The 22,423-nt window shown below is 55.0% G+C and overlaps 1 protein-coding gene across 2 annotated transcripts in view; it reads right to left on the reverse strand.

Annotated features, from left to right (window-relative positions):
- Positions 1-22,423, reverse strand: part of Tnfrsf8 (TNF receptor superfamily member 8) — a 61,802-nt gene that overhangs the window by 20,922 nt on the left and 18,457 nt on the right. Inside the window, exons 3-7 of one of the 2 annotated variants that reach the window (XM_047564017.1) lie at positions 13,061-13,183; positions 7,277-7,426; positions 4,011-4,101; positions 3,535-3,674; positions 677-793 (exon numbers count right to left, since the gene is read on the reverse strand). In XM_047564017.1, coding sequence (XP_047419973.1) covers positions 677-793; positions 3,535-3,674; positions 4,011-4,101; positions 7,277-7,426; positions 13,061-13,183 — 621 coding nt within the window. Of the gene's footprint in view, positions 1-676; positions 794-3,534; positions 3,675-4,010; positions 4,102-7,276; positions 7,430-13,060; positions 13,184-22,423 lie in introns of both variants that reach the window. The other variant, XM_047564015.1, reaches the window with a different exon arrangement.

Consider the following 22,423-nt stretch of genomic DNA (forward strand, 5'->3'; position numbering starts at 1 on the left):
CACCTCATCCTGTTGTATCAGAGCCATGCAGCAGAGGGACATGAGCCCAGGACCTAGGGACACACTCCCCGAGGTTCAAATCCTGGCCTGTGGCTTTTGGAAGTCCCCTGACCTCTGGAAGCCCCCATTTCCTCTTGTGTAAAATGGGGACAATCACAAATTCTGCATTGTAGGGTAGTTACAAAAAAACTGATGAGACACCCAGGCATGGTGGCTCAATCCCAGCAAGCCCTGCAGTTCAGGAGGCTGAGGCAGGAGGATCGCAAGTTCAAAGTCAGCCTCAGCAATTTAGGTGAGGTCCTAACCAACTTAGACCCCGTCTCTAAATAAAATGCAAAAAAGGGCTGGGGATGTAGCTCAGTGGTTAAATACCCCTGGGTTCAATCCCTGGTACCAAGAAAAAAAAAGATCGATGAGACAAGTTTGGAGCAGGTTTGGAACCGTAGGCCACTTGTAAATGCTTTCTGGGAAGGCAAGCCTGGGCGAGCGGAGGCCCTCGGAACGCCATCGTCACAAACTGCGAGGGGAGTCACCGGAAGTTGATGGCTTAGAACACAGCCAGCGAAACAGGCTCCCATGGGCTGAGCAGCCACACCAAAGGCCACCCGCACCACCTGCAGCCTCCCCGAGACCCGTGTGCCCTGGAAGGAGCCCCGAGGCAGCACGAGACCCTCACCTCGCACACAGCTCACACAGGCCGTGCAGCGGCCTGTCCCGTCCAGGTAGTAGTCGGGATCACACTGCTTCCTGCAGTCAGCAGACCCCTGCGGACAGGGCCACGGCGGGGACGGTCCTGGGGAAAGAAGCAGAGAAGCTGGGGGCCAGGCTGCCTCGGCAAAGCCCCACCTCCCCATCTGTGAAACCTGCCCCCGCCACGGTCAGTTCCCAAACTCCCTCTGAGTGGGGTGGTCCACTTCTCAGAGGGAGCCTGAGGCCCAGAGAGGGACGGAATGGGTCCGAGGCCACACAGGAGAAGAGCACCAACTGGCCCCTGCCTCGGGTCCCTCTTCTCTGATCCACTGTGGCCACCTTGCTGCCCCTCCCCAGTCTCACGGCCAGGTCAATGCCCACTGTCAAAACTTCCAGTCCGTCCAGGGCCAGGGCAGGGGGTGCGAGCAGCCCGAGGAGGACACGGCCCAACAGTCGGGAGGACTGCAGGTGCTCTGGGGGCAGGTGTCAGTGGGTTAACCAGGTCCCTGGTGCACTCTGCCATGCTTCAACCCCTTAACGTCCCCAAAGCCTCACGAGTTGAAGGCTTGGTCCCAGGCCATGGCCTTACTGGGAGGGGACAGAACCTTTAGGAGGTGAGGCCTAGTAGGAGGAAATCAGGTCACTACATGTGTGCCCTCGAAGGGGACGTTGGGGCCCAGCCACCTCTTCCTGTTCTCACTCCACCAGGTGGGCAGCTTCCTCCACCACGTGCTCTGGCCATCGTGGGCTGCCTCGCCACAGACCCAAAGGCCATGGACCAACACGGCAGGCCAAAATAAGCCCTCTCCCTTACTAAACTGACCGTCCCCGTGTTTTATCACAGTGACTGAAAGCCAAGAGTCACTACATCAAAAATCAGTTGAGTTTCCCACATGATGGTTGGGACCCTATGAAATCAATGGTTTTGTAGGTCAAAGATGGTCAGATAGGGGCAATTTCACATGACTCAAAACAAGACCAGCAACAAAGAATCAGAAACAGAGGTGCCGAAAAAGATATCATCCACGTCGTCGTCAGAAAGATTAAATACCTAGAAACCTGACAAAAAGATGTAAGTGTCGCTACGCAGAAAACCACAAAACTCCCCACGAGTTCACGGCCCCGCCTCTCGGAGGGAGAGAGGAGGATCTAAAGAAACGCAGGTCTAACTCAGCACCTGGGCTGGAGGTTCCACGGTCAAAACTGGGTTTCTACAGAACGAGCTAACGGCTGAGTGCAATCCCGGTCAGGGTCCCCGGGGGGACACCGGCAGCATTTGAAAAGCTGATTCTAAAGTTTATAGAAAATGCAAGTGTCCAGGAATATCCAATGTACTGTTGAAGGACAGAGGCAGAGGAGTTGCCTGACCGCCCATCAAGGTTTATTTTAAAACTCCAGGTGGTGAGCCGGGCTGGGGCTCAGTGGTAAAGCACTTGCCGAGCAGGCACGAGGCTCGGGTTCGACCCCAGCACGCCCACTGAAAGACACAATGGTATTTACACAGAATAGAGTCCAGAATTCCAGAATCCAGAATCTTCTCTATGAATACGTGCATCCTTCATTGACAGAAAGAAGGCACAAAAAAACAGTGCAGTGTTCAATGGGCTATCCACATGGACACGTTTGAAACAGAACCCCAGCGGGTGGGGCTGTGGCTCAGTGGTGAGCGCTCGCCTAGCACACATGAGGCCCTAGGTTCCATCCTCAGCACCACGTAAAAATGAAATAAAGGTATTGTGTCCACCTACAACTAAAACAAAATTAAAAAAAGAAAGAAAGAAATATGACCCCTGCCTAAAATTCAACATGGACAGCAGATCTATGTGAACAGAAAAGCACTAGTGACCCTAGAAAATAAATGAAGGTTCATGTTGAGGCTCTGGTGGAGAAAAAGATTTCCTCCCAAGCACAAAGTCCTGGGTTCAATCCCCTAGCACCACAAAAAAAAAAAAAAAAAAAGACTTCCAAAACTGAGCACAGAAAGTGCCAGTCATAAAGGAAGACTGATCTGGATCTGGATTTCAAAATAAGGGCCTCTCTCAAGCACAGTAGTGCACACCTGTGACCCCGGCACCTTGGGAGGCTGAGGGGGGAGGATTGCAAGTTCGAGGCCAGCCTCAGCAACTTAGCAAAGCCCTAAGCAACTTAGTGAGACTCTGTCTCTAAATAAAAAATAAAAAGGATTGGAGATGTAGTCAGTGGTAAAGTGCCTCTGGGTTCAATCCCCAGTACCTAAATAAATAAATAAGAGCACCTGTACCCACAGGCCCCATAGAGAGGAGGAGGCAGGCAGCCGGGGGCGGGAGAGGGTGTTTGCACAAGCAGGAGACAAAGGGCTCAGGTCCAGAGTCATAAGAATCCCCCAATTAAAAAAAAAAAAACAAATCCAAGAGAAATATGAACATTAATTCACACAGGGATCTGTTTTCTCCTCATCCATCCTGGCCCCCAAGTGGGCTCAACTCAAACATCCCCAGAAGGCTAGATCCATGCTGTTATGGAATGAAGAGGAGAACGGAGGGTCTGATCCTTCGCCACAGGAGCCACGAGGGCATCAGGGGTCAGCAGGGGCTGCCCACTCCATCCTGGGCACCCTGACAGGCCAGGACAGTGACCCCGCACCTGCCCCGTGCCTGGCCCTCGGGAGGCTTGGAAACGCTGCACGTGCCCTTCCAGGGAGCTCTGCCCCGACATCCTCTCCGTCCCCACTGGGAAAAGGCCGCAGCTCAGTCCCTGACCGCCACGCACAGGTGGTGCCCGCCCTGACGCCACCGCCCTGGGAGTCCGCTCCTGGTTTCCTGGGGAAAGTACCCGGATCTGGCTCTGGATCTGGGCTGGGCTTGCCTGCAGAGGAGGGCGGTCTGCGAGCCCTGGTCAGTGGAGAAGCATCTTCCAGGGTGCGGGAGGTGACCCCTCTTTGAAGCGTGGTCCTGGCCTCGGCGGTGGGGGACATCAGGATGGGCTCGGCCTGGGGAGTGGTGTCGCTGGGGAAGAAGCCCAGGTGGGTATGGTGACTCTCCCGTGGGGCAGGGAGGCCTGTGCTCAGGGGTAACGGTGCCCACAGCGAAGGGGCCCCAGACCCTGGCTCCGTCCCCAGCGGGCCTGCCAGAGCTCCCGGGAGCAAGAGCTGTGCTACCTCAGCTCTCTGGGTCCCCGCGTGGGCCGGGCAGGGCTGGACACACCACAGGGCCTCACGTGACCTGACCCGTGGACTCAGCAGTTGAACCCGCCTGCACCCCATCCCCGCTTACCCTGGGGACCCTGCGGTGCCCCAGTTAAAGGTCACATGGCAGAGGGGAAGGGAGAAGGCCAGCAGTCACCTGGAGAGGGTCTTGCAGTCCTCTGGGTTGGCGCAGTCAGGGCCGGCCCCGGGGGAAGGCGGCCCACACACGGTGTCCTTCTCTGCTGTGCCTGAGGAGGGGACAGCAAGGGCTTCAGAATTGGTACCGAGGAGCCCAAAGTCTCTAGGAACGGATCTGTTACCGTGCCAAGCCCAGTGCACAGATGGGGCACTTGGAAAAACACCTTCCCACATCTACTGCCCCTGGGTGGGCAGCCAGGTTCTCCCTGGGGGTCTCCGTCACCCAATTCCAGCATAGCATTTGTGGGCAGCGGGGCTGAGAGAACCGCCCTCCAGGAGGAGCCAGAGGACCGGCTGAACTAATCCTCCGGGGCTTTCCAGAGGGACCAGCTGAGGGAGGCTCAAACCCAAGCCACCCGCCCAGGCAGGTTCAAGGCTGTTTCGTTATTGAAAATGCAGGAAGGAGCAGCTGTCCTTCCACCGGGGTTGGGCAGGAAGCAAGCCCAGAGTTGCTGGTAAGTGCCCCACAGACCAAGCAACCCAGGAAGGGACAGAACAAGAGATGGGAAAAGACAGAGCGCTTGGATCCAGCTATACCTGAAGCTCCTCAGAGCCATTCCCAGAACTTTCAGGGACACATGCCCCCAAATCTGGAGATGTTGTCACTTGCAACCCAAAGAAAGAGTCCTGAGGGACACTGGGGAGAAGCCGTGGAGGGGAAAACAACCCATCAAGTGCCCCGAAGTTGGCCCCCACCTTTCCTATGCCCACACTGCACTGGGCGTGTGAAATGATTATAGAACGCCACACTCTTCACGTGGCTGGGGTCTGGATAAACAAGAGTATGGATAAGGTGCCTGCCACTCAGCGTGACATACTGTAAATTCTCAGCAAATGGCATGTCCTTCTCCCCATGTGGATTCCTGTCCCCTCACTGAGAAGGTGACCTGCATCTGTGGCTCTGAAGGTCTGGGGGGAGGAGGGCAATGCTGACGGCTGTGTGATGCAGTGACAAGACCCCGGCTGGGCATTCAGACCCTGGTTGGATGTTTCCTGCTCTGTGTTCTTGGGCCACGTGCCTACCCTCTCTGGGCCTCACTCCTTCATTTGTGGAACAGGGCCTTTATAGACAGTTGACATTTCAGGAGAGAGAATCCATGGAAGCTCCTAGCAGGTATTTGAGCTAGGAGCAGAACTGGAAACAGCTGGAAAAACTGTGGTCCCCAGAGCTGCCCCCAGGGCAGTCCCACAGGGGACTCCAGAAGTTCATCAGGGTCTGGGGCACTTGTGAAGCAAGGCCATCCAACGGAAATAGGGTGTGAATCACATATGCCAATTATGATTTTAATATATTTATTTATTCCAATATATCTAAAGTACATGTCAGCGGGCAATGTAAAAATAATCGTGATGTTTTATATTCTTCTTTTCGTACCGAGTATTTGAAAACCAGTGCATATTAGGACTCCCAGTACATCTACTGTGGACCAGCCACATTTTAAGGGCTCAGGGCCACCTGGTGCCAGTGGTACAATGGACAGTTAGGTCCAGGGCCTTAAAGAGAGGTCTCTGGCGCCACCGTGAGGCAGTTGCTGGAACACCGCCCACACAGCCCGCTTCCCACGGCTGGCCGGCCGGCGCCTGAACTGAGTTCAGCAGAACTCCAGGCTATTTTTCAGAATTTCTAAGGCCCCCATGGACTTCAAGTTACACCTCCTCGTCTTGCAGATGGGGAGACTGAGGCACAGAGAGGGGTGGGAACCTGCCTCACAAGCAAAGCTTTGCAGGTGGCTGTGGGCCAGGCCTGGGTGCTTTCCACTGAGCCACCCCGCCCCAGCTTGCAAAGGGGAGGGTTTTGCATGTCCCATTTCAGGGGGCTCTTCTGTGACCTGGGAGACTCTGACCAGCACCAGTCTGACCTCCCCATCCCTGGATCGTTTTGGTGCTCAATCCGGCAGTGGGGAGATGGCGGGCAGCTGAGTGGCCATGGTCGTTGCCTTCCTGAAGCTTCTGGGTCAGGGAGTGAGTCAGGCACTGAACAAACCCAGACAGGGACAAATGTACATCCTCACAAATGGACACGGAACTCCAAGCAGTCGCCACGGAGGCCTGGCCCTGGGAGAGGTCCAGGTGGCCCCCGGAGGAAGAACGTTTGGATGCGAAGCTGGAGGCTGGATAGGGTTAGCTAAGCCAAGGGACAGAAGGGTCCCCATCGAGGGAACAGCCACGCCTGCACACCCTGGAAAGAGCAGCCAGGAGGAGCCCGAGAGCAAGGGCAGCTACCCAGGCTGCTGGAGGGTTGCGTCCTGAGGCTGCGACTCTAGGAAGCTGGGTGGACACGCTCTCCTCACTCTTCCGCCAGGAAGAGCTAAAAGCCTGGACGCAGTGGACAAATCGGGCACAAAGGGACCAAAGGTGGGAAAAGAAGGCAGAAGGGCCACACACGGGGCCCCAGGAACGTCACCGGGTGACAAGACCTGCGGCTGAGGGATGGCAACCCGGAAACACCAACAGCGCATGGATTTCAATAAAAAGGTCCTGCACTCTGCGGTCAGAGCACGGTGTCCTCGCCGAGGGCGTGACTGAAGAGTGCGGTTTAGGCAAGTGGGTATGTAAGCGTCTGTCCAAAGCCACCCACTCCCTACGCCGCCCTTCTGAAAGGCATTCTTCCTGCCGCCCAGACAGGATCTGGAGCTCTTGTCCCTTCCCTGGCTGACACACCTTTGTACTCTCAGAGAAGCACAGAGAGGATAAGGACCAGGCCTGAGGTCACACAGCAAGTTCAAAAAGAAAGCCAGGGCTGGGGAGATAGCTCAGTTGGTAGAGTGCTTGCCTTGCAAGCACAAGGCCCTGGGTTCAATTCCCAGTACCGCAAAAAAAAAAAAAAAAAAAAAAAAAAAAAAAGAAAGCCAAGTTTCTCAGCCATGAGCCTGGCACCTGATCTCTCGGCACCTCTAACTCCCGATGCTCCAATTCTGAAGCGAGAAAACCAGTCCTATCTTCCAGGAAAGTACCAGGACGGAGACCTGAGTTCTCCTTCTCGGGTGGGGGGATTTAAGAGCTTCCTCCTCCAGCCAGGCCTGTGCCTCAGCCACCAGGGTCCCTCTGAGCCTGGACCCAAGTCCTGGGGGCGGCCCTGGGTGCCAGGCGCCCCCCATGACACTGTGGAAGGAGAGCGACCTGGCCCCAGGCTTGAGGAAGTGAGGGGTCAGAAGCCTTGGGGGTTGGGTGGCTGCAGCAGCGGAAGCAGCCGTGCAGACCTCAGTCTGAGGGTGGGACACTCACCTGGAGACTTGACGACCAGCCCCGCCGGGCAGACGGAGTGTGGCGAGCAGCGGGCACAGGAGTTGGAGGCCGACGTGGCGCAGAACATGCCGGGCCGGCACTCGCAGACGCGGGGGGTGTCCCGGGAGCAGGGCGCCTTCTCCACGAGGTCTGCTGAGGGACACAGCGGGGTCACGGAGGGGGACAGGGCGGGGACGCGAGGCGAGGTGCTGCCACGGCCTCCTTTCTCCCCAGAGAGTTCCTGACAGGGGACAAAGGGCCAGCGGGGACCCTGCAGCCTCTGCCTCCCGGCCACGTCCCCAGCCATCACCAAGGCCGGGTGCAGGTCAATCAATGCCCAATTTAGAAACGGGCATAAACAACATGGGGGCAACCTAAACATTGCTGGGCGAAAGAGCCAGTGGCAAAGGCTCCACGCCACAACCAGGGGGCGTTCCAGACAACTGGCTCCGATTAGAGACAGGAAAACCATCAGCGCTACCGCTTAGGGAGATGGAGGGATGGATGGGTGGGTCACGGGGCTTTAGGGCAGCAAGACTAGTCTGTAGGACACTGCGACATGGACACGTCATTATTCATTTGCCAAAAGCCACAGAGCGCACACCACTGTGAGTGAGTCCTAATGGGAAGTGTGGCCTGTCGTTAATAACAAAGTATCAACATGGGCTCGTGGATCACAACAGACAAAACGTTAGCCCCAGGGGAAATCGGCGGTGGAGGGAGGGTACGTGGGAACCCTGTGCTTCCTGTTCGATTTCTCTATCAACTCAAACTGCTCTAAAAATAAAGTCTGCCAGTTTTTCTAATGGACAAAGGATCCGAGTCGACATCTCTGCAAAGACACATTGGTGACCAATAAATGCATGAAAAAAAAATGTTCCACATCATAATCGCTAAGGGAAATGCAAATCAAAATCAGAGCGAGATACCACTGCACACCCACGAGGCTGGCTAAAATAAAAAAGACAAGACCAAGTGTTGACAGGTGCTGTAGTTGGCTCTGTGTGTGACTGTGTGTGAGCTGAAGGCTTGTTTCCCAGCCAGTGACACTATGGGAGGTGGTGGAACTGGTAGGAGGTAGAACCTAGTGACGGAAGTGAGGTCAGTGGAGGTGTGCCCTTGAAGGGGAGACAGGGACCCCCACTCCTTCCTCTCTCGTCCTCTCTGCTTCCCAGGCCACCATGAGGTGAACAGGCCTCATGTGTGGCCAGGTTGTGCCACAATGATGTACTGAGCTGCCACAGGCCATAAAAACAAGCCTAGTGACCGTGGACTGGAATTCTGGCTAAGATAAGCCTTTTGTCCTTTCAAGTTGACAGTCTCCAGTATTCCGTCATGTGCAGCAAAGACAACTGACAGCAATGCAGGGAGACTGCCGTCCTTAGAGCTTGCGGGAAGGCAGGTGGTCCACCAGCCATTCCTGAGAAAGGTGGCCACACCGTCACCAAGTCATGGACGTGCCACTCCAAGGTGGTTGCCCAAGAGAACTGAGAACCTGCGTCCACAGAGACCTGGGCATGAGTGTTCACGGCAGCACTATTGGCAATGGCCAGGAAGTGTCAAACCCCCCCCCCCCCCCCCCCCCGGTGTCCGCTGACTGATGATGGGTGAAGACAGTGTAGTATGCCCACACTGTTCTCAGAAAACCCAGCGTGAAAGAAACAATTATAAGTTGCTGTGAGACTGAGGGGAGAGGCAGGTCCAGGACTGCAGAGGGAACTAACTGATCTGGGACCTGCTGACAGAAGCGTGGTCAAGGGCGGCGGCCAGACTGGTGGATCGCCATGATTGGGGTCAAGGGAGGGGTTTATGTAGTGGGTGGTCTTTGTCCGTGCCAGAAGGTCCCTGGTTTATTTCAAGGTAACATCAAGACCATCAGCACTCTTCTGGAGCTGACCGCAGGATCCTGTTGCAAGGTTCCACACACTGCTCGATGGCTTTGTTTACCCACAGCATGCTGGGAACTCTCAGGGGCCCTTGTGTATTACGATTCAAGATGGCCGAGGTCAGGTCAAGCTGAATCCCTCCAAACACAGAGCAATATTCAGCTATGAAAAGAAACAAGGTACTGATCCTGCTTCAGTGTGGATAAACTTTGAAAACACTGCTAAATGAAAGAAGCCAGTCATTAAAGCCTCAGACAGCAGACTTCATTTATATGAAATGTTCGGAATGGGCAAATCCATAGAGATGGAAAGCAGATTAGGGGCTTCCAGGGGGCTGAGAGGAGAGGGTGTGTTTTGGAGGAGATGGAAATGATCTGGGATTAGACGTTGGTGGTGGTTGCATATGAGGAATATTCTAAAAACCACCAAGTTGTATACTATGAAATGGTGAGATTATTTTTATGTTATATAAATTTTGTCTCAATAAAAACATGTCACTGACCAGATTAATTAAGTAACGCTTAACATGTCTGGAGCACAAGGGCTGCCTTGGTAGAGCAGAGGGAGGAGGCCACCCTGAAATACGGAAATAGATGGGATCGGGTAGAAGAAGCCACAGCCAAATACGCAGGAGAGTGGGACCAGGCAAGCGGGAGAGGCTCTGGGCACCGCAAGGCCAGAGGCCAAGCTTCGCCCCTCAAGGAGCCTCTGGGAGCCCCACTGTCACACTCCAGCCCCTGGCAGAGGGCCTCGGAAACCCCATTTTCAGACCTCCGGCATCTGACACGTGTGCACAGGACCAGAAGTCACCAACATCAGCAGAAACCAGCACCAGGAAGAGGAGCCCTGAACTCAAGAGAGCTGATACTCGAGGAAGCAGAAAAGGGGAGACAGCGAGTTTCTGGACGCAACCTGATCAATATCCCGAGATGCAAAAATGAAGCGCAGCTTTAAGGACACAGCGCTGGGTGTTTGCCAATTCCCGTTTCACACGGGCTGGAGAAGGTGGCCTTTCCCAGCCTTCCTTGCGGCTGGTCTGGGGTCATGGGACTACATTCTGACTACAGGATGTGGGCAGGAATGATAAAGGCCCTCCAGGCCGGGTCCCCAAAACCAGCTCGGGGGATCCTGCACAGCCACCAATGCTCCCTACACCTCGACGCTGTGACAGGAGAGAAGAAAACCCTGAGAATTCTGGGAAACCAGGAGGAAGCCTGAGGGCAGCAAGTATCCTCCCAGGAAAACCCGAGGAGACACCCGAGGAAGCAGCTGCGAGGTAGCACCGGCCTGCCCAGGGGCAGGAAAGCCACCTGATTTGCCCACTTCCCTGAAGCGTGCCAAGCTCTGGGATTGACAGATGCCACAGAAATGGGGTGTGCCCATCTGGGCAGCAGAGCTGTGACCGAGACGCTGGCAGAAGGCAAAGCAGATCCCTGTCCCCCACAAGGAAGAGACCCATCTCTGGCTGAACCGCGCTTCCCGTCCGGGGTCCTCGGCTCCTACTTCCACAGTATCGCTCATCCCCAGCGGAGTTCGTTGTTAGGTAGGTGAGCCAGCCATGAACAGAGAGGTGGGCAGGAAGGACAGCGAGGGATGGCTCAGAGAGTCCATGGGTCACAGGACTGGACAGGACAGGCAAAAACAAAAGAAACTGTCCCCACTGGCAGCCCTAATACCTGCTGGGGCGGGAGGAAGGAAGCTAAGCCATCGTGCTTTGTGCTCCACAGATGACCAGACTGGCAGGGAACCAGCTTCGGGGGAAGATGGGAAAAAACTTCATTGTTTTGAAAGTTCCATCTCCAAAGCTCTGGAAAAGGTCTAAAGGGGCGAAGGGGTGCGTCAGGACAGAGATGAAATTTCGCAGGTTTTAACCCCTTCCAGTCCCAGGAGCCTCTTCATCAGGTCAAAGGGAGCAGAGCCTCCTGGGCAATTTCAGTCTTTAAAAACCTCGACCCTGTAGGGCCCAGAGCGACCGCCCTGGACAACCCGCTCAGTCTGCCCTGAGTGTCTGGATTCTCCATCTTAGTAAACTCCTGCTTGGCACTTGTCACTGTGCGACTCACTTGAGGCTCCTCCTGCAAGCTGCAACACCTGGCAGCTGAGGACAGGGCCACCCCCCTCCACAGGGAGTCTGGCACTGCCACATACCCGTCCCATGTTGTCCAAGGACTGAAGTGAGTGGACTGTGACTTTACCACAAGAGGCAGTGGTTCCTTAAAAGGCACTTGACCTTCATTGATTAAGAATTGTAACCTCTTTTCTTAACTTTTTTTTTTCCTGGTGCTAGGGGTCAGCCCTCGGGCCTTGCCCCCGCTGGGCAAGCACTCTTACCACTGACCCATACCCCAGCCCTCTTTTCTTAATTTTAGAGGAATTTTTTTAAAGTGATATTATCTCTTTTAATAGAAAAGATCTAAGATCTAAGATCTGTCACTTCCTTAGCTTCGTTTTAGTTTCCTCTTCCTCTGATGCATTCAGTTAAATTAAATGTAATAATTTTAATGTCATGAACAATATGCTGCCATTCTCTTAAAATGCCTTCTTTCTCTGTGTCTACAGTCTGTCTGGCCACTAGCTACCCATCCTCCTCTCTTAGGAGGGGTACAGAGACAGGTCAGTTACCCAGTGATAACACAAGGTCCTCACAGATGGAGGACTGGGGAGGGCAGCCTTGGTTTTTTCCTTATGCTCTTCTGCAGTGTATGAATGTCTTAAAACAAATGTGTATAACTTTCACTTCATATGCTGCAGTCATTACATTTAGAAATATAAAGGTGGTCAGGTACAGTGGCACATGTCTGCAAACCCAGGAACTCAGGAGGCTGAGGCAGAAGGATCACAAGTTTGAGGCTAGCCTCAGCAACTTAGCAAGACCAAGTCTCAAAAATTTTTTTAAATAAATAAAAAAGACTGGGGATATAAGTTAACAGTAAAGTGCCCCTGGGTTCAATCCCCAGCACTGGAAAATAAAAAAGTAAAGATAAATGTTAATGTCTATAAAGAAAGAAGGAACAGCAATATTAATACCAAACAGTAGTGGGATTAAGGGAACAAAGAGGTATATTTTATGTGGACAAGAGATTCAACTCACCAGAAAAACAATGTTCATGAACATTTATGTGCCTAATAACATAGCTTTGACATATATGAAGCAAAACCAGGAGACCTGACGGATGTGTGAGCATACGGGAAGCTAAGATTTTAACATGTCTCAGAAATCAACACGCAAAGGTGAAAAGAGAGTAAGAATACATATTATTTAAATAACAATGAATAAGCTTGATCTAATAGATAGCTAGAGAACTTTGTATTTAACAAACAGGATACACATTTAAACACACACACACACAGAACACTTTTTTTTAAATGTGATTATCTATTAGGTCACAAGATCTCAACAAATTCCCCATCCTGCCTTCCAGAGAAACTGATACAAGAAAAAAATGAACACCAGACCACATTTTCTAACCTTAATAAGAAGTTAATAAAAATGCTTATTGAAAAGAAAGGACACAGCTCCTGGTGCCAGGCCACCAGCTCAGACCTCAGTTTTCCCATCTTCCTGGAGTTTTGCAGCTTTGAAAAGCCCTTCGCCCGCTAATCCTCAGATCCCTCACCACAAAGCAGGGACAGGAAGAGGACCCTCCCCAGGGCAGCTGTGAAGATTAAACTCTATGAATGTGACTCTCCCCTTCCGGGAACATGCTCAGTCTCTCTGCAAAGTACGCATGCAAAGGGTCATTGCTGACTCCAAGAGGTAAACTGAGGCGCAAGGTGGCGATTAGAGTCCACACACCAATCCTGATGCTCCCACCTCCCAGGTTCTTCGCTTCCCAGATGCTCCTCTGAGGTCCTTCCCGCCCCGGGGAGGACCCCCCGGGGAGAGCCAGGTCCTTACCTCCCAAGCAGCTCACACAGGCCATGCAGCGGTTAGACGCACTCAGGTAGTAGTCGTGGTCACACCGCTTCCTGCAGTCAGCAGGACCCTGCGGGCACGGCCGCGTCTTCACTGGGGACTGTCCTGGGGAAAGATGCAGAGAAGTTCCAGGCCAGGCCGCCCTGGCGAAGGCTTTAACCAGCCCAACCTCTGGTCCCTGGAGCCCACCCAGCTCCCCTACACCCCCAAACACATCAGTGCAACTCGTGCCACAGATAAGGTCCCCTGGCAGGCAGGAAAAGTCACGCGGCGAGGGGAAGAGCTGGGCCCGTGTCTCGTGAGGCCCTGGAGACAAATGTGCACGGGGTGGCGGCTCCCTGGCACCCGGGCAGCACTGTCTGTGCACTGGCCGTCTCCATCCTCAGAGGCGGTCTGTTTCTCTGCAGGGACTGGAGCAGCCATGGCGGGTGCAGAGCACGAGGGTCCTAACCAGGTGACCAGAGGCACGAGAACCACCCAGCAACCCCTGCCTCGCACTCTGCACGAGCTGACCCTGAGTGCGGTGGCCCTGGATGACTACAGAGGTACCTGCCGACCTGCCCCACCCCCATCCGCCTGCCTCCAATGGCTGCTTCTGGGATGGGCAACCAATGGGGTCCCATCATCCTTCCCGCCAATATCATTGGTTCAGGAAGGCACATGACACAAATAGGCCAATCAGAGTACTCCTTCCTCCTCACCGCTGTGATTGGTTCAGCCTGAGCACATGACCCAGACCAGCCCACAGGAAAGAGACCCTCCCTGCCCTACTGGATTCTTGTCTGAAGGGACCATTGAAGCCCAGAGATGCCAGGTCACGGCCCCTGCAGCCCAGGCACGAATGTGGGCAGGACCTGCCTGTGGCAACTCAGGGCACGGCAGATGCTGGAGCTGGGGAGATGGGAACTCCTGGAAGCATCATTCAAACCCCTGACTTTAGGGCCTCCTGTGACTTCTCTGTTATTGGGCCCATTCTATCTCATATCTTCTTCGGGTCTAAGTAGAATTGGGCTTCTTAGTTACAATAACAAAAATAATCTGGACCAGGAGCTCTCTGCATTTCTTGTGATCTAGCCATTCTGGAGAATTCTGCAGACACGGCACAGAATCATCAAGGCATAAACTAACAGCAGCATTCCAAAGGAACCGGCTGTGTTGACAAGATTCTCAAAGCATTTCACTCAACAAGGTGGAGGGACATCCGTGGTTCTCCTAAACTCATTGAACAAGGTATAATAACTACCAGAGTTCAAGGTGGTGTTGAGCCTGATCCATACTTTATATCAGCAGCAACTGTAAAATGAGAATATCTGTGATTTTGGCCAAAAAGCTACCATCACCACTGGGATCTACTGCCTAATTTCCTAACAGAAGGAATTCAGAAGGGAACTTTAGAGGCTAATTAAAAGAAGTGAGCCCATTCAGGTGCCCTGCCCCCTAAAATCGATCCTTGGAAGTCCATCCCAGAGTAAGAGCCCCTGCTCTGGAATAGCACACAAGAACCTCTGTCAAAACCAGTGGCCTGGTGGCTGTCACTGTCCAGCTCAGAGCACCTCAGTAGAGGCCCAGTAGTTTCTGAGATGTAAGTCTGACCTAGTCACTCCCTGCATGAAGCTTTCTCAGGCTTTCGTGGATCCCAGTATAGATGCTCAGGCCCCAGCCAGGGCTCCCGAGGTCCTGCCCCACGTCCCCTCCTCGCTCATCTTCAGCCACAGCTGCATCTCCCTGTCGCCCAGGGAGGACATGCTCCCTCCTGCCCCTGGGCCTTGGAGCCAGTCAGGCCTGGCTCTGCTCCCCTGGTAATTCCTGCCCAGCCTTCTCGTTCTCACTGAAGCATCGCTGCCTTGGAGACCCCCTGATAGAACCATCAAAGACCCACCAGCCTCGCCCTCCTACACCTTACGAGGTTGCCAACTCACATTTATTTATGAACTAATCCTTGTTTTTGTTTTTGTTTGTTTGTTTTGATACCAGGGATTGCACCCAGGGTTGCTGAACCACTGAGCCACATCCCCAGCCCTTTTGCTATTTTTTTTAGAGACAGGGTTCATCGAGTTGCTCAGGGTCTGACAAAGTTGCCGAGGCTGCCCTTGAACTTGTGATCCTCCTGCCTCAGCCTCCCAAGACATTGGGACTGCAGGCATGTGCCGCCGCACCTGGCTTGTGAACTAATTCTAAATTCCCAGCAAGCCTGTCAGCTTCTCCAGGGGGGTCTCCCCGTTTCCACTCGCCCACGAGTTCCCATCACAGAGCCTGGCACGTCACCCTGGTTAACACAAGTTCTGCCAACCTCATTGGTAGACTCCTGGCCTGGCATTCCTGGGCCTCGTTCTACGATACCAAACTCCTAGTCCAGCACCAGGGTGCGCTGCTCATCCCTCGCACCCTCTCCTTTGCACCCTCAGGTCCTGAATGTTGCCCTGGGCACAACTGTGTCCTCCTAAAAGACAGGCTGGACACCCAAGCCCCAGAGCCTCAGCATGTGACCGTATTTGGAGAAAAGGCCTTAACGGAGTTTTTCAAGTTAAAATGAGGTCACTAGTGTGGGCAGATGTCCTCATGAGCAGGAGGAATTTGGACACAGAGACAGACAAACATGTGCACAGGCAGAAGACCGTGAGAAGATGGAGTGAGCCTGTCACAAGCCAAGACACTAACCAGGCGCGAGGGAGGAGCCAGAGCCTGGGGCCTTCAGGGGCAGCACGGTCCTGCCAGTAAGTACCTTGCTCCAGGACTTCGAGCCTCCAGGACTCTGAGGCAATAAGCGGCTGTTGCTCAAGCCACTCGTGGGTGACACTTTGTTCCCACAGCCCCAGCCAACGAACACACATGCTTCCTGTGCAGCCTCTGTCTCCGTGGCCATCACCATCCACCAGGAAGCTCAGGCTGAAATGTGGTGTCCTCAGGAACTTTGCTGATCATCTGACCCCACCCAGACGCCCTCTCTGGGTCCCTTTAAAATCGCCCTACAGCACCAGAGGCTGTCCTGAGGTGAGTGCCAGGAATCATCTGCTGCAGGACACACACTCGAGGGTTCAGAGTAGCAAATTTGGCAGAGGGATAATTTTTTTTTCACTCAGCTCACATTTACTGACCGCCACCTACATCCCAGGTCCCAACTTAGGAGTCAAAGAAGAGGAAATGCCCACTCCCTGAGTCTGACACGCAGGAGTGGGGGAGAGAGACAAAGCAGTAATGAAAGAAGTGAGCAAACTGAAGACAAGCGAGACAGGCAGGGGATGGAGTAAGCGCTCCAGAGAGTGTGGGCAGAGACCTCAAGAGACCGGAAGGATGGAAGATGGCAGCCATGCAGAGTGCTGGGGGCAGGGTGTTCCCGGCAGAGGGAACTGGTCATGCAAAGGCCCTGAGGCAGACCAAGCCAGACTGGGCAGAGAACAGTCGTGTCCTGGGGCTGTAGCAGAGGGAGCAGTTCCTTTCTATTCTTTTCTCGTTTTCTGGATAGATCTTTCTGACTGAGCGTCACTCGTCAGCAGCAGCAACACAGGAAAGGCTCAAGAGTTGAGGTATCCTTAGAGTCAGTCCCCTAGTGTCCCAGCCCTGGTCTGCCTCGGCCCCCATCAGCTAATGTCTGATCAGTGCTTTCCCGCCTTCCCAGGTGTTCCTGAAGCTCCCCGGCATTCCGGTCATGGTCTCTCATCTCTGGCTCAGCATCCGGGCCCTCAGCCACCCAGCCCCGTCGGCCTGGGCCCCAGAACTCCCACACAGACAGCTGCTCCTGCCGGGTCGGGCGCCAGCCCCCGCCTTCCAGCTCCCTCATCGCTGGTGCTTTGGTCAAATGACCCGCCCCACCCCCAGCCCGGCTGGGGGAGCCCAGCCTTGCTCACCCCAGGCCTTGGCATGTCCGTGCCCTCCCACCCGAGCACGGGCTCCCCGCCCTGGGCAGCTCCTGCTCATCTCAGGACACTCAGCTGCCAGCCGCAAGCCTCGCTGATTGCTCCAGACAGGGCAGGTCCCCCGGGGCTGTTCCCAGGCTCCTAGTAGCCTTGCCCGGGATCTGCCAGCTGCCCCAGTGGACTTGTTTGGAAGTTCTTCCCAGCCCACAGGCTGCCCTTCAGGGACAATGACTCCCTGTCCCCCTCCCACCCCAAAAGTGGTCCAGGGCCTTGAGTAACCAGAGCACAGGCGGCTGCTGGGGTTCATCTGAGCCCCTGGGTGCTTTCTTCTTGTGCTTTGGACTTGGGCCTGAAAGAGACCCGCAGGCTGGGGAGGGGCTGTGGCCAGGCCAGCTTGGCCGAGGGCAGGGGGGCAGGGCAGGCCACTGTGCAGGCCACTGTCACAGACAGAAGGGACCCGGTGGGGCTGGGCGTGGATGTGGCCCCAAGCTCGAGCTGGTGTTGGAAGCTCAGTCCCCAGCACAAAGGTCAAGAGGGGGAACGTCGGAGGTGACCAGACCATGGGGCTCTGCCCTTGAGACTGGATCCATGTCACCGTTGGGGATCAATGTCACCCTCTCGCCTTCCACCATGGGACAGCACAGAAGGCCATTGCCACTGCCGGCACCTCGATCTTGGACCTTCCAACCTCCGGGACCTGAGAGAGTCCGTTGTCATGGCAACGCAAAACAGACTAAGGCAGGCTGTTGGAGGAGGTGGGGGCGGGAGGGGCAGGCGGGAGAGGAAGCGAGGAACTGCCCATTCAGGGTCCTGCTTCCAAGCTCTCAGAGGCAAGCGTGGGCTCTTCGACTCAGCCCTGTGTCCTTCAAGTCCCCCTGCCACAGATGCTGCCCCGCCCCCGCTGCCCGTTAGGCTCTCCACCCTCTGCTGCTCAGCCCTACGGTGGACATGGGGGTCTCTGTGGCAGAGGGCTTCTCCAACCCTAGTCTGCTCTGCCAGCACCTGCCAGGGGTCCAGCACCAGGAGCAACCCTCTCCCAGTGATGGGTGGTCAGCTCCACTGCCCTCAGGAGGGACGACTGAGACGCTTCCACACCGGCCCCCAGAGTCCCCCATGGGACTGAGCCCCAGGTGCTCGTCCCAGTAAGGGGCTTGATAACACACCTAGATTGGCAGCCTTCTCTCCCCATGTCACCTCTCTGCTCCCCAGTCGGCGTTTCCAAGGGTCACGCCCCCCAAAAACTACTCGTCCTGAGTCGCTGTCTCACAGTCTGTGTTAACTTGCTAGGGTTACCCCAACCCCGTGTCTGTCCAAAGTTTATGTGTTGGAAACTTGATCCCCAAGTTCATAGGCCAGTAGCGTTTGGAGGAGGCCCTTGTGGTTAAGGTTAGATGAAGCCATGAGCCCACGATGGCATTAGTGGCTCTATCAGCAGAGGCAGAGGCTGGAGACAGAAGGCTTGCCCTCTCGCCACGCCACGCCCTCCGCCATGTGATCACACAACCAGACGGTTCCCAGATGCGGCGCCACCTGCACTTCCCGCCTCCAGCACCGCGGCCCACGCACCTCTATTCACAGACCACCCAGTGCGTAGAATTCAGCCGTCACAACTGAAAGTGGACTAAGGCACAGCGCCACAGACTTGGTTCTTACGGAACAACAGAAATTGATTGTCACAGCTCTGGGGGTCAGAAGCCCAGGACCAAGGCTCGGCAGGCTGGTTCCCTTGGAAGTGTCTGTCTTTGGCTCATGAGCGTCTGTCTTCGCCCTGTGTCCTCAAGGGATCTTGTGTGTGTGTGTCCATCTCCTCTTCTTATAAGAACACAGGCATATTGGATTAGGGCCACCCTAGTGACTTCATCTCGCTCTAATCACCTCTTGAAAGATCCTCTCTCCAAATAGTCACCTTGGAGGTACTGGGGCTTCAACATGTGAATTTGTTGGGGGGCCACAATTCAGCCTATAAGAGCCCATTTCTGGAGAACTCAAACTTTGAGGCCCCCCCCTTTCTTACAAACAAAAAAAGATTCACACCTACTCTAATACCTGCCTTATTGAGATTGAGCCTGTGAGGGTCTGCCTCCACATGGGGGTACCTGGTAGAGAGCAAATGCTCAGAACACATGGCTGGCTGGCTGGATAGATGGATGGACGAATAGGTGGGTGGGTGGGTGGATGGGTAAATGGATTGGTGAGTAGATGGATAGATGGATATATAGATGGATAAGTGGATGGATGGATGGATAAGTAGATGGATGGATGCATGGGTAGAGAGGTAGATGGATGGATGCATGAGTAGATGGGTAGATGGGTGGATGGATGAGTGAATGGAACTGCGAGTGGATGGATGGGTGGGTGGATAGGTGGGTGGGTGGATGGATGGATGGATGGATGGATGATGGCTGGATGGTGTTATGGTTTGAATATGAGGTGTCCCCCAAAAGCTCATGTGTGAGACAATGCAAGAAGGTTCAGAGGAGAAATGATTGGGTTGGAAAACTCTTAACCCAATCAGTGATTTAATCCCCTGATAGGGATTAACTGAGTGGTAACTGAAGTGGTAGGGTATGGCTGGAGGAGGTGGCCATTGGGAGCATGGCTTTGGGGTATATATTTTGTATCTGGACTGTGGAGTCTCTCTCTCTCTCTCTGCTTCCTGATGATATGAGCTGCTTCCCTCTGCCACACTCTTCCGCCATGATGTTCTGCCTCACCCTAAGGAATGGAGCCAGCCTTCTGTGGACTAACACCTCTGAAACCATGAGCCCTCAAAGAAACCTTTCCTCCTTTACAATTGTGCTGGTCAGATCCTTTTAGTCATAGCAACGAAAAAGTTGACTAAAACATATGGATAGATGGATAAGTAGATGGATGAACGGGTGGGCAGATAGGTAGATGGATGAGTGAATGGAAGGATAGACGGGTAGGTGGCTGGATAGATGAGTGGGTGAAGGGATGGACTGATAGGTGTATGGTTGGGTGGTTGGGTAGATGGACGGATGGCTGGACAGGTGGGTCCATGAGTGAGCGAATGCTAGATGGATGGTTGGGTGAATGCACGGGTGGGTGGGTGGTTGCAGATTAGCCATCTAGGTTCTTTTCCTGATTCTGGGATTCCAACCCCTCTCCTCTGAGCTCCAGCCCAGCACACCTCCCTGTGACGTTACCAGATACACATGAATACGTCACCTCGTCTACCTGCCTGCAGCTGCGCTGGCCACCCCGCCCCTCCTTCCTCTACCCATATACACCTCTTCCTACACAGAAAGCCCTGGAGGATTTTTCAGGCTGAAATAAAGACAAGACTGGAAGGAACAGTGCAGGGGATGAGCAGAAGAGAGTGGCAGGTCTGACTTCGGCAGCAGAAGGTGCTGGGGGACAATGGAAGCTTGGACCCTGGGTGGGCTGTCACAGAAGAGCGTGCCGGGGACACAGCCATAGTCTTTCTTTCATGCATTCAAAAATTTCATGAGTAACTACTAGGTGCTACCCCTGCAGGGTGACAAATGACAAATAGTCCTGACAGGTATGAGGGTCAGGAGAGTGGAAAGTGAACGGCAGAGTCCAGAGCAACAGCAAACATTGGAGCTGGTCTGGAGCCAGGGCCACAGTGAAGAGGAGCGGCCCAAGCACGGATGGGCAGAGGGGCTGGCGGTCGCCGCTCTGCTGGACCAAAGTGCCCAGGACGAGAGGGAGCCCAGCCCCCTCGGAGGGACCTGGAGTGGGAGATGACAGGGAGTACCGAGGGGTCCGCCAGGCAGTAGTTGTCACGCCAGGGGGGCAGGCAGGTTTCGCCAAGGGCAGCTGGAGTCAGAGAGGCCCCGTAAGGCCTCCTCCTCCTCCTCTCCGGCCCTGGACAGACGCAGCTCCTGGGAGGGGAGAGGATACTGCCCGGTCCAAGTTGTGCGGCCTGCAGAATGTTTGGAAAAATCCAGGCAGGGCTTTCTGCAGGGAGAGGGTCCTGGAGCAACAGGGAGGGGGTCCAGTATCACAGCGCGGAACACGACGGGCCTGCACAGGCCCCCAGGGCTCTTCAGTCCCCCAAGAGCAGCAACTCAGGGCCACAGAAGCGGGGGAAGAGCTCGGGCGTTGCAGGACGTGGCCGCGTGCAAGCTCCCATGAAAGGCGGCACTGCGCGCCCACCGGGTGAGGGGAGTGAGTTCCCTGGCACAGGGGTGTGCGAGCAGAGGGCTGGGAGTGCTGTCTGAGGACTGAGAAGGCCTCGCAGGGAGGGAAGGCCAACTCGCCCGCCATCACACAGGTCTCCCTCCTCCCTCCACCGGCCGCCCACGAGCACAGCCGCACGGCTGGTTGCAGAGGGCAGAGCAAATGTCAGAAATTTCCCCAGAAGACGGAGGGAGGGGTTTTTGTGGGGCTTTTGTCATTCCTCTGTGACTTGCCCAGAAGCGCGGGGTCAACAAAACTCCAGCAAAATGCCCCGCCCACCCTAGGCTGGGGGTGGGGCGCCACCCTCAGGACCCGGCCTAGGAGAGGGGACCCGGCAGGAGGAGACCCCTTCCTAAGTCACAGCTTCCAAGTGGAGGGAGCCTGGGACAAGGACGTCAGCCCTCTCCATGCTCCCCGTCAAGGCTGGGATCAAGGGCACAGGAGGGTGGAAGGAGCTCTTCTCCTGAGGCTGGGATGGTGGGTTCCCGGGAAGGTCACATCGACCCTAAGGGAGGGCAAGGGTGCAAACACCAACAAGAGGGGCTGAGGGGAAGCGTGTGGAGCCGGCCCCCCAGCACTGGGCTGGCGAGAAGGACGCGGGGATTGCAGCAGAGGGCGGCACGTCCCAAGGCCCAGAGGCTTGGAAACAGCCCTGGGCAGGTCCTGGAGTAAGGACTGGGAAGGGGAGTGGTGGCCTCATTATAAGACACTTGCAGGCTGCCCAGGTGGGCAGAGGGCAGTGGGAGGATAATGGGAGGGACTGAACCCTAACCTTCACTGCAACTGTATTTGGAGACAGATTTCAGGACGTAATCAGAGTTAAATGAGGTCGTTAAGGGCAGAGCCCTGATCACATAGGACTGGTGGCCTCATAGGAAGAGGGGGAGGAGAAGAGACAGAGAGAGGCCTCCCCAGTACCAGCAGGCAGCTGACCGCAAGGCAGGAAGAGGGTCCTCACCAGAAACCAAGTCCTGCTGAGGCCTTGATCCAGCCCCGCCAGCCCTCAGAGGAAAACACCTGGTTCACGCCTCCCGCCTGCAGCCCGAGCTGCAGACCAGTAAGGTGGGCAGGCAGACGGCAGGCGGGGCCCCCTCAGCACTGAGCTCCCAGCTCTGCCCCGCACGGAGGCCCACTGACACCATCCAAAATCAGCACGAAACCATGAAATACAGCAAGGAAGGTCGACAAAGTCCCACTTTCCACCTGTGGTAACGACTTCGAGTCTTTAGAGACAGAGAGTCTCGAGTTCTCTCCCCAAACACTTTTCTCCGTCTGGAGGCGACGCGCATGCTGGGTCCAGATCTCATGGGGAACGTTAAGAGGC

Source organism: Sciurus carolinensis, chromosome 1, assembly GCF_902686445.1.
Source record: "Sciurus carolinensis chromosome 1, mSciCar1.2, whole genome shotgun sequence".
NCBI lineage: Eukaryota > Metazoa > Chordata > Mammalia > Rodentia > Sciuridae > Sciurus > Sciurus carolinensis.